Genomic DNA, 17180 nt, shown 5'->3' with positions numbered 1-17180 from the left:
TTCAAAAGAATATGCGATTGATGTTATTTTCTCATTCTTTTTAACAGCTATGGGGATGTCTTAAATTTCATCAAGATTAAGAAGAGAAGGATCTCTGTAGGATTTTTGTCTATCTCCTTTCAATCGACAACAAAACAAGAATTGAGGAAAAAATTTCTTGATAATAAGAAATCTGAAGATTTGAGAAACTTTTTCTTCTTGTCTGTTGTCAGCAGAAGAAAACAATCAATTTGAGCAGCAATCGGAGACAAAAGTCGTTAAATTTTATTTTTAAATTCAATTTTCCCGCACTTTTCTTTGTTTACAAAAATTGAAATTCTAAAAAAACTCAGAAAACTGCAATTTTCTAGCTATCTACTGCAATTTATTCCAACTAAATGATCCAGTTGAACTCAATAAAGTCTGTCTCACAACTTACACAGCATAAAAATGTAAAATTATGCCAAATAGAGACAAAATGTTCACATTTTAATGTAAACAAATCAATTTATACTTTTAAATGTAAAATTATTCAATTTAAAGCACTCTGGAATCTACTTAAATGAATTAAAAGCAAATAACAATTCAAGAAGCATTGACACATGATAAGTATGAGATGATGATACCAAAGAAACAAAGAGTATTGTATTAACCCACAAAAAGTTTATTCTCTTTTCTCTAGAAATCATTAATGCTTCTCATTTTCTATTTTTAGATCAGGCAAAGCCAAGCCGATTTACTGCGTACTAATGTTTATCATTATCATCGAGTATATAAATTGAGATTGACGACTTACTCGATTTCTGTTTTTGTTGTCTTGTGATTTTCTTTTGAATTCTAAATATCTTTGTGCTGTTGGGTATTAGAATGCTTGCTGAGATGCTGGTTGAGCATTGAAAGTTTTTGAAAATTTTAAAGAATTTTTAAAGCATTAAAAATTTTTATGTTCAATTTAACGACCTTTAAAAATTTGAATTCGTCTTAAAACCGTACAATTGTTTCAGAATTGAAATGAAAACCATACAACAGCTTTAAAACTTAATGTAAATTTAAAGAACATTATAAATGTTTCAAAATTGAATGTTCAAATACCTCTCAAATGTTTTTAAATTCAAATAAATTCTTTAAGTCCCAAAACCATTCAAATGTTTTAAAATTCAGTCAATTAACCAAGTAATGAATGCTCTAAATCCTTCGCATTTGAAGAACCAAATTTCCTGTTAATTTCTCAACAAATTTGCCAAATTGTCCAATAAAAAAATTAACCATCCATTCAACCAAACATCAGCATGACAGTCAGCAATTAGTTCTATTACAAAATGTCCCCATAAAAAGCAAACCAGCACGAATGAGAAATTGACATAATACAAAAATTGAAATCTGGGGAGCAAGAAAATGACAAATTTTCTTCTTTTAAAAATTACAGAAAAAGGACACAAAACTCACTCCAGTCAACATCCTTTTTGTCTGTCCGCATGATACGAAAAAAAGATCTATGACATTTTATATTTTTCATCTTAACTTTGATGTTTTATTAAATTAGAGAGACTAATAAAAAAAATGTATAAAATATGATTTAATCAAAAAACAAAAAATATTCATGTCCTTATGATAATAGAGAACTTAACAGCGATGCTTAATACAAACAAAGCTGAACTGTATTTTCATTGTTATGTACAAAAATAAATGGTAAATATATTAAAAATAGACAGAGAGCTTCATTCACAATGAAAAATATTTCACAAATCCCGTCGTGCAACATTCTCATTCTTCTCAAAAGACATCCATGAAGTTATTAGCTCGATACACGTGAAATTGATTTATTTTTATAAAATATATAAAGGTATAATATGCTCATCGCATGAATTTCATGTGATTCAATCGATTTGAATGAAATATTGGATTGTAATTTTGTTGCTGTAAAGGCGTTGATGTTACAAAGTTAGCATCACGTTGTTGTAAATGGCTTAATATGTTTGGTAGTTGATTAAATTTTATCCTTACAATGTCGGGCATCAAGTCATTCTCATTATATCTAATGGGTTGATGCAATTTACCCATTGATGTGGAACTAAATAAAATTCCACCGCCTTGTTCCTGTGTTAAAACAACGACTCGTGTACCATCATTATAGTTTATTTCAAATGTACCATCTGATAATAGAGCAGCATGTCCGATGTTTGGAATGACTGTCTTTTGTTGATAGACAGGATGATGTGGTGTAATTGGTGATTCTGGATATCTGTTGTGTATTGATGGCGATGGAGTTTGATCGACTGAAAATGATGGCATTGTGATTTTTGGTGTACGTAATGGCGTCTGTGAACTGGATATGTAATTATTGTATGTATTATTGTTTAACTGAATCTCCTTAAGTTTCTCTGTCTGTTCGGCTGGTCGTCGTCCAATGATGACAGGAAAGCATGGATTCTCAAGTGACGTAAGTGACAAAATCTGTTCAATTTTTACACAATGCTCATAACATTTCTCAGCATGCTGTAAAATATTGTTGCTCTCGTGCAATGAACTGCCGTTAAACTCACATGAATTGCCATTCTTTTTCGTGACTGTTCCGCCTTTATAAAGAATCATTTCAAAATCCTCGAGAGATTCCATCAATTGACATTTACCATGTTCACTATAAAATGTTACTTTTGGTGTCTTTGCACGTACCATCTGTATGAAACGATGTGCATACATGTACTTTTTCCAGTGCTTTTCGGGTAGATTTTCATAGCTATAAATATGATCAGCACCATCGACTGGAATATCAGGTGGATTATCCTTCATGCGTATACCTCTACCTTTATTTGGTTGATACATGATAATTCGTAAGCCATCCTGTGATATTCTAAATACATCCATAACACGTTCCTCTTTTGATTTTTGTTTTACAAATTCCAACACAACTTCACATTTTGGATCTTCCAGTATATTTAACACAACATTCTTCATCTTATGTCTTGTTGGCTGTAATCTTATTGAGTTTAATGGAGGCACTTCCATTTTTCTATTTGAAAGTAATGGCATTGATGAATGTGATTGAATTGATGCACTTGGATATGATGGCTTACTAATGTTAATACTACTCATACAGCGATACATGGATGCTGATCCAATTATTTGCTGACTTTGTTGTTGCTGCTCAACAGGATTATTTAATATTTCCATTGATCTAGATCTTAAGCTCTTTGACGATGACGAAAATGTGGCAATTCCACTGTCCATACTATTACTATTAAAACTATTAATATTCTTCACCAGAAATGGATGTGTAACAACTTGATGTAATTCAATTCGCTTCGATTGGTCCTTACAAAGTAATCGATTAATTAAATCTTTAGCTTCAGTGGATATATGATTGGGAATGTTATAATTGCCAATGACCACTTGCGTCAATGTTGATTTTACGCCATTCATATCGAATGGTGGTCGGCCAACAAGTAGAGTATATAGTAAACATCCTAAGCTCCAATTATCTGTCTTTAGTCCATGTGATGATCTTAGTGCAACTTCAGGCGATATATAATTAGGCGTACCACATAATGTTGTATGTTTATTCTCATGATATTGTGATAATTGTGTCGCAAGACCGAAATCAGATATTCTAACTTGCATGTTGACAGTCAACAAGAGATTTGACATCGAAATGTCTCGATGCATTATGTTGTTTGACTGTAAATAAATTAGTCCATTGACAACTTGTGTGATGATGTTAGCTGCATCATATTCATTTAACGACGTTTGTTGTTCACTCATGTATTTATGAAGTGTTCCATTATGTGCTAGTTCCAGTACAATATACACATAATTATTATCCTCAAAAAATGTGTAAAGTTCAAGGATTGATGGATGTTTTAGACGTGAATGAATGCCAACTTCTTGTCTCACGCGATCTGTCATGTTGTACTCTTGCATTAGCTTTTTATCGATCTATATTTAATGGGATAATTACATTATAAATTAGTTTACTGGATGTGATGGAATTTCTTTCACAATTTTTTGTTTATTTACCATTTTTATTGCGACATCATGGTTGCTTAATCTATATCTTGCTTTGTATACAGTCGCAAAACCACCTGAACCGAGAACTTGAGAGATTTCATAGTCCTAAAATATTTAATTGAATTATTTGTTTTTATTCGGCAATTTTTTGTAAACAACGAAATTGTTTTGCATATTTCAGCAATTTTTACCTCGATTCTCTCACTAAATTCAATCATTTTGAATGCTGACGACAGTAATTTTTAACTCAGAACATTTATTTTATATCAAAATATATGAATCACTTGTAAATTTAATTAAATTCTTATGTTATAAACAAATAGGTAGTTTATTTTTAAATGTTTGTTTGTATTTGTGAGTTTATTGTTGTAAATGTGTGTGTGTATTTAACGGTTGAAAAGGAATCTAAATTTTCAAATTATAACCGTTAAAATCAACGCGTTGCTTCAAACTTTTGTCATTTAATATTCGATACTGTTGATAATGTAATTAAATATAACATAACATGTGAATGTATACATAGTTCCCTAAGTCCTTTAACATTCACCGTAATTTAATTTAGAATGAAAAATAAATGAGTTGAGAATTTCATATTAACGCGCGCGCATTTTGTACGTGAAAATAAAGTTTCGCACATGTTGACAGCTTTTTCACAATTAATTAATATAACTATGAAGCTTTCCAGAATTTATATATAAACATTAAACATTTACACTCCAGAAACTTTCAATATAAATTTACAGAAATATCATTAATTTAATTTTACTCATAAATTTTATGCGGTTACGGAAATGTTTCGGCAAATATTTGATTTATTTTAAAAGCATGTGACTGGATATATGTGAGCGTGTGTATATGCGTCTACATCATAAAATCAGATTTTTGGTTTTCTCAGAATTAATTAAAATAATTGAAAATGTCTGCATCCGACGAGAGAAAAATATATTAATCTATACACGCTTGACTTTTAGATTTAAAAAGAATATTAAGCAGGTAGAGGTAGCATAAATAACGCAAATTTTTTGCTTTAACAATCCTCAATCATTTAAGGTACAATATATGCATAATTTCTCAAGCATAAAGAATGTGAGCTGGTGTTCTTGACATAATAAATGATTTCTACGGATGCTAAGGCAATTGGTCTTCGGGAAGAAAAGCTGCATAATCATGACTTTCTGAATTGTTGTGAAAAAGTTTCTGAAGAATTCTTTAGGCAACTTTTTGAGATTTAAAAACTGGTTCAAAGGATGGTTTTTGATGTTTGAACTTCATACGATCGTTAAAATTGAACTTAATTTTGAATTTTAAATGAACTTTCATTTTTGAACTTCAAATGACCATTAAAATTGAACTTCAACTTAAGTTTTAAATTACCGATCAATTTTGAACTTCAAATTACCGTTAAAATTGAACTTAAGTTTAAATTTTAAAGTATCGTTCAATTTTGAACTTCATATGACTGTTAAAATTGAATTTCAATTTAAAATTCAAAAGAACTTTAATTTGAATCTTCAAATGACCGTTAAATATGATACTTTAATTTTGAGCTTTAATTATGAATCTCTCAAGAACGTTAAATCTGAAGCTTCAAATGACTTTATTGCAAGCCTAATTCAATCTAAATACATAATTTAACCGTAAACTCAATTAAAATTCCTCCAATATAACAAGCAATTTATTAAATTTATACGGTCACCTTTTAATTCTGTTATTCAGAACGGACTCACCTCATTAAAAGTGGACAAAGAAAAATAAAGAAAAATTTTTGTCTATAAAGGCGTTATATATTCCCTGTAAATAAGAAGCCTTACGAGGCACAATAGCAGTCGACAAACGACGACAACGATTCTAATAGTGGAACAGGTGTAATTAATTAAGCTACGCTGTGCTGAAAATGAAGTGATGGGGAAATCACGTTTAATGACTTTTGAGCGTTTTGAGGGTGACACTTTTATTCAAAATGACTTCGTGATAATTTTTTTTCCTTACTTTATTCACTTGATATATACTTTTTAAGTAGCTCAGAATAATCAGGTTAATATCTCTCACGAAGTCAAATGATTATTTCATTATATTATCTCATTTTATTGCTAGATAGGGGAACAATTTTTCGGTATAAATTTAAGCTCTTGCAAACTTACAGACTTTAAAGAATGAATTTTTATGCGTTTTTTATTATAAAATTTTATTTTTTTGCGGGTTATTCATCCCATCTGTTTGTTTGTTTGTGGATTCATTTGGGAAAAATGAAAAATTCTCATAAATTTAAAGATTTTCATTCTGTGATATTTTGATACTGTGATACTTGGATGGGGGAGAAATTGTGAACAGAATTGGATTGAACAGGAATGCTGAGTTTGCTAGATAGAAAATTAAATTTTAGATTTCAAATTCTAATCCACGTGTTTTCTCCACTTCAAAAAGTTTTTCAATAATTTCTAGCTTAATAAAGATGTAAAGTGTTCGATTTAAGCTTTGACTGTTAATAAACGATGGCAAGAGAAGTTCAAAAGCCTTATCAAGGAAATGTCTTTGGAATTTTTGACGAAATTTTTGAATTTTTGTTAATTTCTCAATTCAGAATTAATTACGTTTCATCATGTAATAAGCCTTTATGCCAATAAATTCAAAACATATGCCTCATTAATTTTTATGGAATTTCCATTCACCTCATAAGCAATATTTTTTGTCAATAAAATTCCTTTCATGAAAGCCAAAAAATTTTTTAATTAAAAAATCACATTGAACTGAAATGACGCATTATTTGCCTATATCATGAGAGCAGATTGCCATTTTTATGTCTTCGTTGATTCATCCTTGTTAAAAATCTCGCAAGGTGAAAAATTAAAAGAGCAAAAAAAGATGGAAATTAACAAAAGAAGCAAAAAAAAAAAATCAAAATGAAAGTGTAACATTTTATGTGAATATAAATTGGAAGTGAAATTCCGTTGGGAGAGGAAGCATTCAGTCAATTGTATATATTCTCATAAGTGAGGGAGTCGAGTGAATGAGTTTTTTGAGAATTGTCAAGATGTTACGAATTGAAGAGGGGTTCAAATAAGAACAGGGGATGCAGAATAAGTTAGATAAAGTATAAGATTGAGATTGATGATGTAATTACATTCGATGATTAAAAGAACTTTCACAATGTCTGTGAAATTTATTTACTTTTTTCGTACATCTTTCATGTAAGTTCTTCTTCACCCATATGTAATTTATGGACCCCCTTTAGAATTATTGATGTATGAAAAGTTTTTCATCTCAACGCCACTCGTATATCGCACATGAGTAGAATTATATAATGTGAAATCAAATCGAATTTTGATTGTATAGCGAAATATATTTTTTTCATTATGAAAAACTATCGATCGGATGTTCTTTAAGCATTAAAATTCAGAACAAATTGTCAATATTTGCTAGAGTACAAACACGTTTTGAGAGCTTAAGGCATCAAAATGTTTAGTTTGGTATGAAATTAGATATGGTTTGCGTCGATTCTTTTGTATATTTAGGATTTAAGTCATTTTAGTTTGCGATCAAATACTGAATCTGACATTAAATTTAACATTACTAGTTTGTCGTTATTAATTCATAATCATAACATGATTGAAAACGGCATTTCTAAATTTTTGAAGTTCAAAATTAAAAACACGTGTTTTTCTCCACCTCAAAAAGTTTTTTCAAGATTACTTAATGATAATAAACAGATTGTTATTAATTTCATTATAAAGTACTAGTAAAAAGTGGCAAAAGTTAAAAACAAAACACATATCTGCTTATAAACATCATAATAAGGAAATTCTCATAAAAAACAGTAATTATCCTCATGAAACCAGCCGATGTATGAAATTAATCTCTTTTCCCTCAGCCACCAATTGTCATAGCTTAAAAACTCTCTCTTTTTATTGCTAATGAAGACAAAGTGAATACATAACCTCATTTACCTTTTTTGTTGGAATTGCACAAAAAAAGTGAGGTTATGCTTCCGATTGAGTACATAAATCACGACTCAGAGCGACAGAAGCATCATTTAAATATCTCTCCCGCATAATCTTGCCTCGTCCCTTGTGACATTAGTATTTAAACTTTTTTATGCTTATTCTCTTCTCTTTTTGCTGCTGCCAACAGTTTTCTGATCCCTTTTTTCAGCATCTCCACTTAACCATAATACTTTTGATGGATTTTAAAGTTTCATCAAACAAAGTGGAATTAATTCTCTTTTTTTTCTTCGTCTTTTATGCCTAAATTAAAAAATATAAAATATGTAAAGGACATAAAAAAGAAGAAATTGTGAACTGGGTCAGATGAGAATGTCGCATATTAAAAATTATTCTGTGACATATTTTATTATAAGTAGAGCGCATCAATGTAAAGTGACACACCGTCCTCGACTCAAATTTCATTTCTTTTTAATGGACGGGCTTCTTCCTGCCTTCAAGCTCTATGTCATTTCTATAGAAAATATTATCTTTTACATGACATAAATAGAGGATTAATCTATTTTTTTTTGTGTGACGAGCTATAGATTTTTCAAATTCAAAATTTAACGGCTTTTTAGAATTTGAAAAAATCCTCCCTCAAAATAATTGAATTGAATGCAATATTTCAAAATCAGAAAAGCCGTTATAATCCTTTTAATCACCAATGCTAATCCCCTGTACTGTACATGTGTCAAATTACACAATAACCATATACATAACATGAACAATTCGAGATAAAGGTGTGAAATTCAGAAAATGACTACATAGGGAAAATGTAATTCATCCAGTGCTAGAATTAAATTTTTTGACATGTAATAAATTGCTTTAATGATGATGCATGGACAGGAAAAATGTTTCAGGTAACATTCGAGATTTTCATCATATATGTGTGACATAAGATAAATTAAGGTAATCCAGAACCGATGATGGTAAACAACGACTCCACCCCTTAATCATCAATGGATAATCTAATCAATTGTAGGTGTGCTTTGCTATATAATTTAAAATTGTGAATGATATGCCCTTTGCATTTTGAGAACATTTAAATAATTTTTCAATTTTCATGTTGTTTTTCCTACTCGATTTCATTCCATCTGTGCTTGTTTGCTTGTTTTTTGTGTTTGTTCAAGATTGGTCTTGTTATCATTTTCTTAAGTGATTTTGAATATGCAATTGGATTCAGTATTTCTTGTGGCTTTGCATTCGTTTGTGTGTTTTGGATTGCGAATTTTATGAATGAACTTCATTTTACTATATAATTGAAGTGGGGCTTCTGTTTAGAAAGCATTATGGAGAATGCTTATTCAGGTTAAAGTTGCATATTCAATTATTTTGTGGAATTTCTTTGAAATTAGTGCGAAAAATGCTTGCTGAATTGGCTGAATAAATTAACTTAATACTACATTGCTGAATTTCTGAATAAGCTGAGTTGCCAAATAAGTTTAACTGTCGATTAAGCTGAGTTGCTGTATAGACTGAGTTCATAATTTAGCTAAATTGTTAAATAAGCTGAGTTCATTACTAGACTAAAATGCTGAATAAGCTGAGTTTATCTATAAGCTGAGTTCATAACCATTGCTGAATAAGTCAAATTATCGAATAAGCTGAATATACTGAATTCATAACTAAGCTGAATTGCTAAATAAGCTAAATTTTAAATAAGCAGAATTCAGCGAATTAGCTGAGTTTATGACTGAAATCAATACCATGCAAAATTGCTAAATAAGAAGAATGATTTATTAAGCTGAATTGCTGAAAAAGCTGAGTTTAAAACAAATATTAATTCCTGAATGAATTAAATATGCTGAATATTCTGAAACTAAGCTAAATTCCTGAAATTTAATGCTGAATTCCTGAGTTATGTTATTATAACTCAAAAACAACAATTCCAATCCTCGACAAGTGAGTTTATCATCCAAATCTTCAGTAAATCTTGAATATATCTCATCTCATTCATAGAAAATAATGATTTCTCTATCCAAATTTGCCAAAAAAGGATGTGAAAACAGCAAACATTCATATCAGTTTCAATCAATACATAAAAAAGTATTTTTTCTAGTTCAAGTTTCCCTCTAGTTGTTATTTCTCTCCTTTTTTTGCTGCATACATGAATACAAAAACATGTTTTTTTGACAATCTTTTCTAAGCTCTTGCATCCAAGAAGGACATATAAAACGCTTTGTCTGTTGCTGAATCGACAAAAGCAACAAATATGTATTAATACATGAATTTTCACTTAAGGTGGATATAAGAATGTATCACAATGAACTCATTGTAACCCTGGATGGAAAGATATTTGATTTTATGTGTCGTCTATGGATGGCTTAATCGGTTGTATTTAGTCTCATTTGTTGCTTTTAGTACATATTCTAGAAATTTTTAATTTATTAGTGCAAGTTGTGCAAGGTAGTCGAGAATGCAGGCTATAGGATAGGTTAGGATGTGATTTATTAGATATTCAAAATATGGAATTTCAGTTCCAGTTGTGAGACAGTTGTTGCAACATTTGTTCCTAATGACTAATTCGATGTAGACGAGAATTTATGTCAATTATTTATGAGCACATTAATATCCTTTATTGAATTATGAATGTTGTACTCACTCGAAACACCATAAACATCAATAATGGACAGTACGAGATTATTTATGACTTTTTTCCACGTCATTGTGAGGTGTTTATTGAGTTATCCATTTGATGACGTAAATATGTAATCGGGTCAACGACAAATTATTGGAAAATATTCAATTTAAATTCTTTTACATCATGACATCCAGCAGTCGATTCCAACCCCATTAATTTCTAATTCCTTTAGCTAAATCTAATCGACAAAACAAGGAACGCGATCGGGAAAATTGCGCTGTCACATTCCCACATGTTGCAAACTTTTAAACTTAACTTCCCCACTATCTCCAACTGTTCGAATTCCAATTTAACAAATTTTTTTATATATTTTTTTTGTATGAAGGCAGGCATGTATACTGTATATATATATTTCTACTTCAATGGCACAGCATAAACAACATAGAAAAAAATATTTATTGAAAATAAATTTCGATATTATTTCAATTTTTCATATCTATTTGCAGTGAGCAAAAAATATGTTTTTTCATGTCCTAGTTTTGTGCTTCTTTTGACTGTGCCTTTTTTTCAGTTTTCAATTTCACTCTGTGAATCGTTTTTTTTTTGTTGTTTATCGCTGAAAAATAATGCATGAATGAAAATGAGGAAAAGTGTATATGACAGTAAAAAAATATAAAAATGGAGAGACGTAGAAACGGAGTAGAATGAGCTTTTTTTATAGCATTCTTTTATGCCATTGTAATATCTTTTAATGTGACAATAGAAAAACTATTGGCATTTTTTTCTTGTCATCATTGATGTCGCTTTACATTAAACGAGTGGAGAGTTACAATGAACTGGGAGTGATAACGCAAATTTTTGCATGAAAATATTCAATAATAGGAGGGTGGAATAGATTGTCATGGTGAGGAAATCAATAAAATTTGGAATTTAACAAGATTTGACCATAAATTCTTCATAACGGTTATTTTTAATTTAAAAATTATTCTTGCAAGTGTGTCTCCGCTAAAAGTGCAGGAAGAATTCTGTTTTTGTTTACTTTTATCTGAATTTTCAGACAGAATAGACGTGTTTCTTAAAATTGCTAGTTAAATAAGTCAAATAATCAATTATTAAACTTAATTTAGTGTCATAAAGCAAGTATCAGCCTAACATTCTAAAAATCTGAAGCAATAAGTAAGTAAAACACATTTTCGAAGCAAATTCAATTTTCCACAAACTCGAACTATTTCTTTTCCTAGAAAATCGCGTTCACACATAGAGATGAGTAGGCTGTATCGTTATCATCATCATATGACAATAATTCTGCATTGCCATGAAACGTGCTTCTATTTTACGCATCAAGTAACCGGCATAATGGCGAGAAATGTTTACGATGCACAAGAAGTAAAAGAAAAGCGAAAGCAGGAAAAATGTTCCTTTTCTGCTAAATATATTCCTTTATGGAAATGGTTTATTGCTTTCGCTGTAATATGGATCAAAGTATTATCTTATGATACGAAAAGAGAGTAAAATGAGGGGTTGTAGTATAAAGATATTAAGTAATGGAGTGAAAGTGCTGAAATAAGGTGCTGCATTATTGTATTCGAGGAGAAAAAATAAGAATCTCGATGATCAGTCAGCACAAAGGAAGAGAGAAATTTTCGTTGGGATTATTGCGCACTACAAGGCAAGGCGAGTGAAACGATAAAAAGAATAAAGGAGAAAGTTTCTCAAAGATTTTTTATTTCTTCTTCCTTCTTCTTCCTTTGTGTTAGAATAATAAGAAGAAGGCTGAATTGGGCGAATTTTGGCTGACTTTCTGCTTGATATTTTATCTGACTTCAATTTATTTGAACATATTTCAAATAATTTTGATAAAATCAAAGTTCCAAGGCTGCCGTTAATTCCGTCGCGACCAAACAAAATGATTGAATGACATTTAGACGGACACAGCTGGAAACATAGCTCTAGTGCTATTTTAAGAACAAACTCAATAGACAAGACAATAAATTTATATCTAGAAACATAATTTTTCAGAATCTCGTTGTCTAGGTTTCTAATCATTAAACTTTTATATTGAAATATTTGAGCTGTTGGTGTCGACAGGCAATTAATTAGATGAGAAATTGTTTCTATATTTGGAGTACCATGGTTTTTTTTGGGATTTAAAAAAAGTTTATTTTGTTGTTTAGATGTTGCTTGACCTTAACTTATAGGACATCATAATCCGAGTAATACAAATAAAGAAGACTTCATCACGGAGCTTTAAAGGCTCCGCTAAAGCACTTTTGCTGACACCAAATGGCTGTTCATTTTTGGCTTTACAGCCGTCATATTTTTGGCTAAACATCCGCCATATTTTTGTCATATGACTGCTTTATGCCCGCATATTTTTGTCATATGGCTGCTTTATGCCCGCCCTATTTTTGGCCATATAGCTGCCAAACATAGGTGAATCTGTCATTTGGTGTTAATAAAAGAAGCATAGCAGATCCTTTAAAATTCAGTGTTGGAACCTTCTTCATTTGTGTCGCTCGGAAAGTAAACACCTCCTCCAATTATTTTATATTAACTACAATCAAAAAACCCAAAAAATTGAACCTTAAATGCGCTTCAATAGCTTCTAAATTTACAATATATTCTTTATAAATTTTTCTACCATATTACCATCAACAATTGTGTATGTGTACTTGACCACATAAATCAAATCATAAAAATTCCATATAATGGTAAGAAAGTTCTTTTTTTATAGCATCTCACATCCACGATTCATTTTTTTGTTGTTGTATATGAGCGCCTACCCTTACTTTCGTCGTACACAATGATTTCCCTGTATGAATAGAATACCCAACCGTTATTAGGTTAATTGTTGCGATAGAGTGAGAAGAAAAATTCTCTTTTTTATTATATATTGTGAAGATTTATTGAGGAAGTAGGAAAGAACTTTCCTACATGATTGCCTAATCAAATTTAATTTGTTGCTTTTGCTTTATTTTTTTATGATAAAAGAAAATCCATTAAAAATGTGAAATTATTTTGATTGATAATTCGTGCAAAGTATAATTGAATTATTAGATTTTGATTTTAATTAAATAATCATTTTCGTATGGCTGCATACTGAATATTTATTTTTTGTTGCAATTTGCCTTTGTGGAAAGTTTCGTTTGTTGTCTGAAAATTTAGTATAATTAGTTTCTGGTTTGTCCTGTGACATTTCATTTAATTGATTTAGAAAATATTGTTTGATCATTTGTGTGGTTTGGGGTAGTTAAAGTGCATATTGAATGATTTTTTTGAGATATGTAGAATTTAAGCATCATTCAGGATTGAGCCTTTTTGTCAATAAAATTGCGATTGCATTTCAAAAACTGATATGAATATGGAGAATTTTATTGGATGTTATTAATATTCTGAGAATGAATCTGAATCTACCGATCTGGACTATACTTAAAATGAGGTCATGTTCTGGCTTCTTTAAGCCTGACTTTTAGTAAAAAGTGGTAAAAAACATGAAAATCTTGAATTTTGTAACATTTGTAGTTGAATAAAGTGTGTAATGAGTCGAAATGCATTTAAGTCATCAAATAAGGAGCAATGATTGCTCTAAAATGAAACAGACAAAACTGTCTCATTGCTGCTCGGATAATTCATTCAAAAAAGACAATAAAGTCAGTATTGCTTCATGAATGCAAAATTTTCTGCAAATTTATTACCATTTAATCGAGTCCTGAATAATTTTCATGGGAAGTAATTAATTAAATGACAATTTTGCCAGAAGTACAAATCATTGCGCAGTACATTCAATAACTAGAGCTGTCGGAATTCACATTTTTAATAAATCTGTCAAAATTCTCTCTGATAATTTACAAAAGAAGCTTTTCGATTGAATTCTATTTATAAAAAAGATTCAATTTGATTGCTTCGAGCAAAATTTACAGAGATTGAGAAATCGAAATTGAAATTCTAGTAAATTCTTAATTGGTATTATGACAACATAATCATTTGTTTAGGAGTTTAGGAAAAGTATTCGATGAAATGAAAACTGTCTTAAATTATGCTTATTGTTTGCAAACAAAACAAAGTTTTGAATACTTTTAATGAACGCATATAGATTTTCGTGAAATGTTTCACAAAAAGTTATTAAATTACTTCAAAAATATTTGATTTCAGGCAGACTAGGAAGATCGTTGCTATGTGAAATTGAAGATTGAATTGAAGGAAATTGTGACTGTAAAATTTGAAAATGAAGAGCAATATTTGAAAATTAGGAGATTTTTGGTTCACTGATCAAGTCAATCAACCAAGTCAGTTTCAAAAGTGAACAAGCTTTGATGGACTGGACATGTTATTAGAAAACCTGTAGAAGTTCCATCAAATAAGGTCGTTAAATCTGACATTTTAGATGATAAAAAAGCTTGTGGGGGATCTAAGAATTCTTGGAAGGAACTTGTCGATAGAGACAGTATTGCACTAGGTTTTGGTAATTGACAGATGGAAGTCACCAATAGAGTCAGCTTTAAGCGCCATATGATGGAGGTTATTGATCACAATTGATCTGTATGGCCAGCGTAATAAGTTTGTATGTAAGACCAAGCTAGTCGGAAACAAACAATACTCAGTAAAGCATGATTACCCTGACAATTATTATGAATTGGACCTTATTGTCATCAAATCAAATTCACGATTTTAAACATCAATTTTCAAAAAAAGTCCATTTATTCATTTATTTACCCACAATTCCATACGATTATGTTCCCATCCTTCCAATTCCATCGCATATAAAACCATATCAAAATTAATTAGAAAAGTTAAGTGAAAATTTTGATACCTTTTTTATAAAAAATAAATTTTTTCAATGTTCAACTTCAATAGCCAAAGTTTTCAACTTTGCAACATGAAAAATTAACTTTCAAACACCAACCAAGCCAAGCTATAAATAACTCTCCTGTATACCCTTTTAAACTATCATATAAAAAGATTAAAAAAAACTTTATCATTTCCGAAAATAAAGCACTCACCTGTATAATTGTCTTTCGTGGTGCTTGCGATGATTGCTGATGTTCAACATTGTTCGATGTTTGTTGTGTTAGTTGTATAGGACGAACTGGTATGGACATTTTCGATGCAACTTTATCAATATTTTGATGATGATGTAAATTGGCATTTTGTAAATCGAGAGCAACAATGTTCTTGTGTTCACCTTGCATGAAATAGTTGGTTGAATTTTGCGGAATTGCTTGATTTGTTGTGACATTATTATTTGAATTATTACTCGCTATGAGTTGAACTTGCTGTTGTGGATACTTTTTCTTGTCATTAACAACGACCATTGGATGGACAGTATCAGTAAGTGTCGGTGGACGAAATGATCCACTTGTTATATTGGACTTATTCTTAGAACTATTTGAGTCCAACTTTTTCTTTCCATGTGATGACGATAATCTCTTCCATGACAATGCATTAATGAACAATGAATGCTTTTTCAAATTCTTCTCGATTGCATTTTTTTCGGATAGAATTCGAGCACTTTCCGATTGTCTATCGTCCATTGATGAGACATGACTCGATGTTGTCAAATTATTGTTGACAATATTTGAATTTGATGATCCAAATAGAACTAAACTATTTGAATTTGTGCCATTTTGTAGTTGAAATTGATTTGGCACATTCAAATATTGCATCGGCTTTGAATTTTCACGATTTTTAGCATTATTGATTTGCTCGTAGGCGTAATTATTGAGTTGAAAATCGGATGCTGAATTTGAGGTACTAATTGTACCACTACCATGATGATGTGTTGTATAAATTGGACGTCTTTCACGCGGACTAAAACTCAACACTGTACCCATTGTTGCTGAATTTAATGATTTATGAACAAGTCCACAGTCAAACTTCTTCGCGATAAATAAAAATTGCCTTTGGCTTGTTACGAATAGTAACACAACGTCTTTTTATGACGTCAATTCAAATCACAGTACACGAGCGAAATTCTCACTTTTTTCTTCACAATTGGAAGCTTCACTTCCTTTTTTCACTACAATTTCTTCTTTTTTCTTGTTATTCTTTCTTCACTATGACTGTATATACACGTATGTATGTCGAATATTACAGGAAACATTTATCGACACAGCAATAGATCCTTCGATGAGCACCTACGCATATCTTTTTTTTTTATCTTTTCTAGCTATAAAAATGGATGAACTTGATATTTTTTTTTCCTTCTGTCTTTATTATTTTATTTTTTAAGAGAGATGCTTCCTATGATATCAAAAAAGATAAAAATCGATAACGGTTATGATACTTTTGTGCTAAAGTCATTTACAATTTCTTTTTTGTTGTGCTATTCACGGGAGATTTTGAAAAGAGATAGGAACAAGTGGATTGTTGTTTGTTTGTTGAGGCTTAATTTGAATAAATTGAGGTATTTTGTGACTTTTTTGTCTTCTTTTTTTTTAGTTGAAGAAGTTACTGCACGAGTTTGTAATTAATGAATAAGTTATCGTTAAATTTGGATCCAGTTTATTTAGTAGGCGCAAGATCCTCATATTACATGGACCTAGGACATAGCAATACAGTGTACCAAGCCATTACACAAATTGATTTGACGTGACTTGAATAGTGAAAAAGAATTCAAATTCAATTAGACTCTCTCT

General features: G+C 30.4%; 2 protein-coding genes across 2 annotated transcripts; both read right to left on the bottom strand.

Annotated features, from left to right (window-relative positions):
- Window positions 1–1565: 1565 nt before the first annotated feature.
- LOC139094869 (serine/threonine-protein kinase PLK4-like) lies at window positions 1566–4321 on the bottom strand. Its single transcript, XM_070646082.1, has 3 exons — window positions 4176–4321; window positions 3994–4089; window positions 1566–3912 (listed from the first exon to the last, which is right to left on the bottom strand). The coding sequence occupies exons 1-3, from the start codon at window positions 4200–4202 to the stop codon at window positions 1834–1836; spliced, it is 2202 nt and encodes a 733-aa protein (XP_070502183.1). The 5' UTR covers window positions 4203–4321; the 3' UTR covers window positions 1566–1833.
- Window positions 4322–15392: 11071 nt separating this feature from the next.
- Window positions 15393–16644, bottom strand: LOC139095115 (serum response factor homolog B-like). The gene has a single exon (XM_070646365.1). The coding sequence runs from the start codon at window positions 16374–16376 to the stop codon at window positions 15393–15395; it is 984 nt and encodes a 327-aa protein (XP_070502466.1). The 5' UTR covers window positions 16377–16644.
- Between the last annotated feature and the right edge of the window lie 536 nt (window positions 16645–17180).

This window comes from Chironomus tepperi, unplaced genomic scaffold, assembly GCF_022539635.2.
Source record: "Chironomus tepperi strain 1889 unplaced genomic scaffold, CSIRO-AGI_Ctep_v1 contig_359, whole genome shotgun sequence".
Taxonomy (NCBI): Eukaryota; Metazoa; Arthropoda; class Insecta; order Diptera; family Chironomidae; genus Chironomus; species Chironomus tepperi.
The sequence above is the reverse complement of the archived record's forward strand: the minus strand, read 5'-3'. Positions and strand labels throughout refer to the sequence as shown.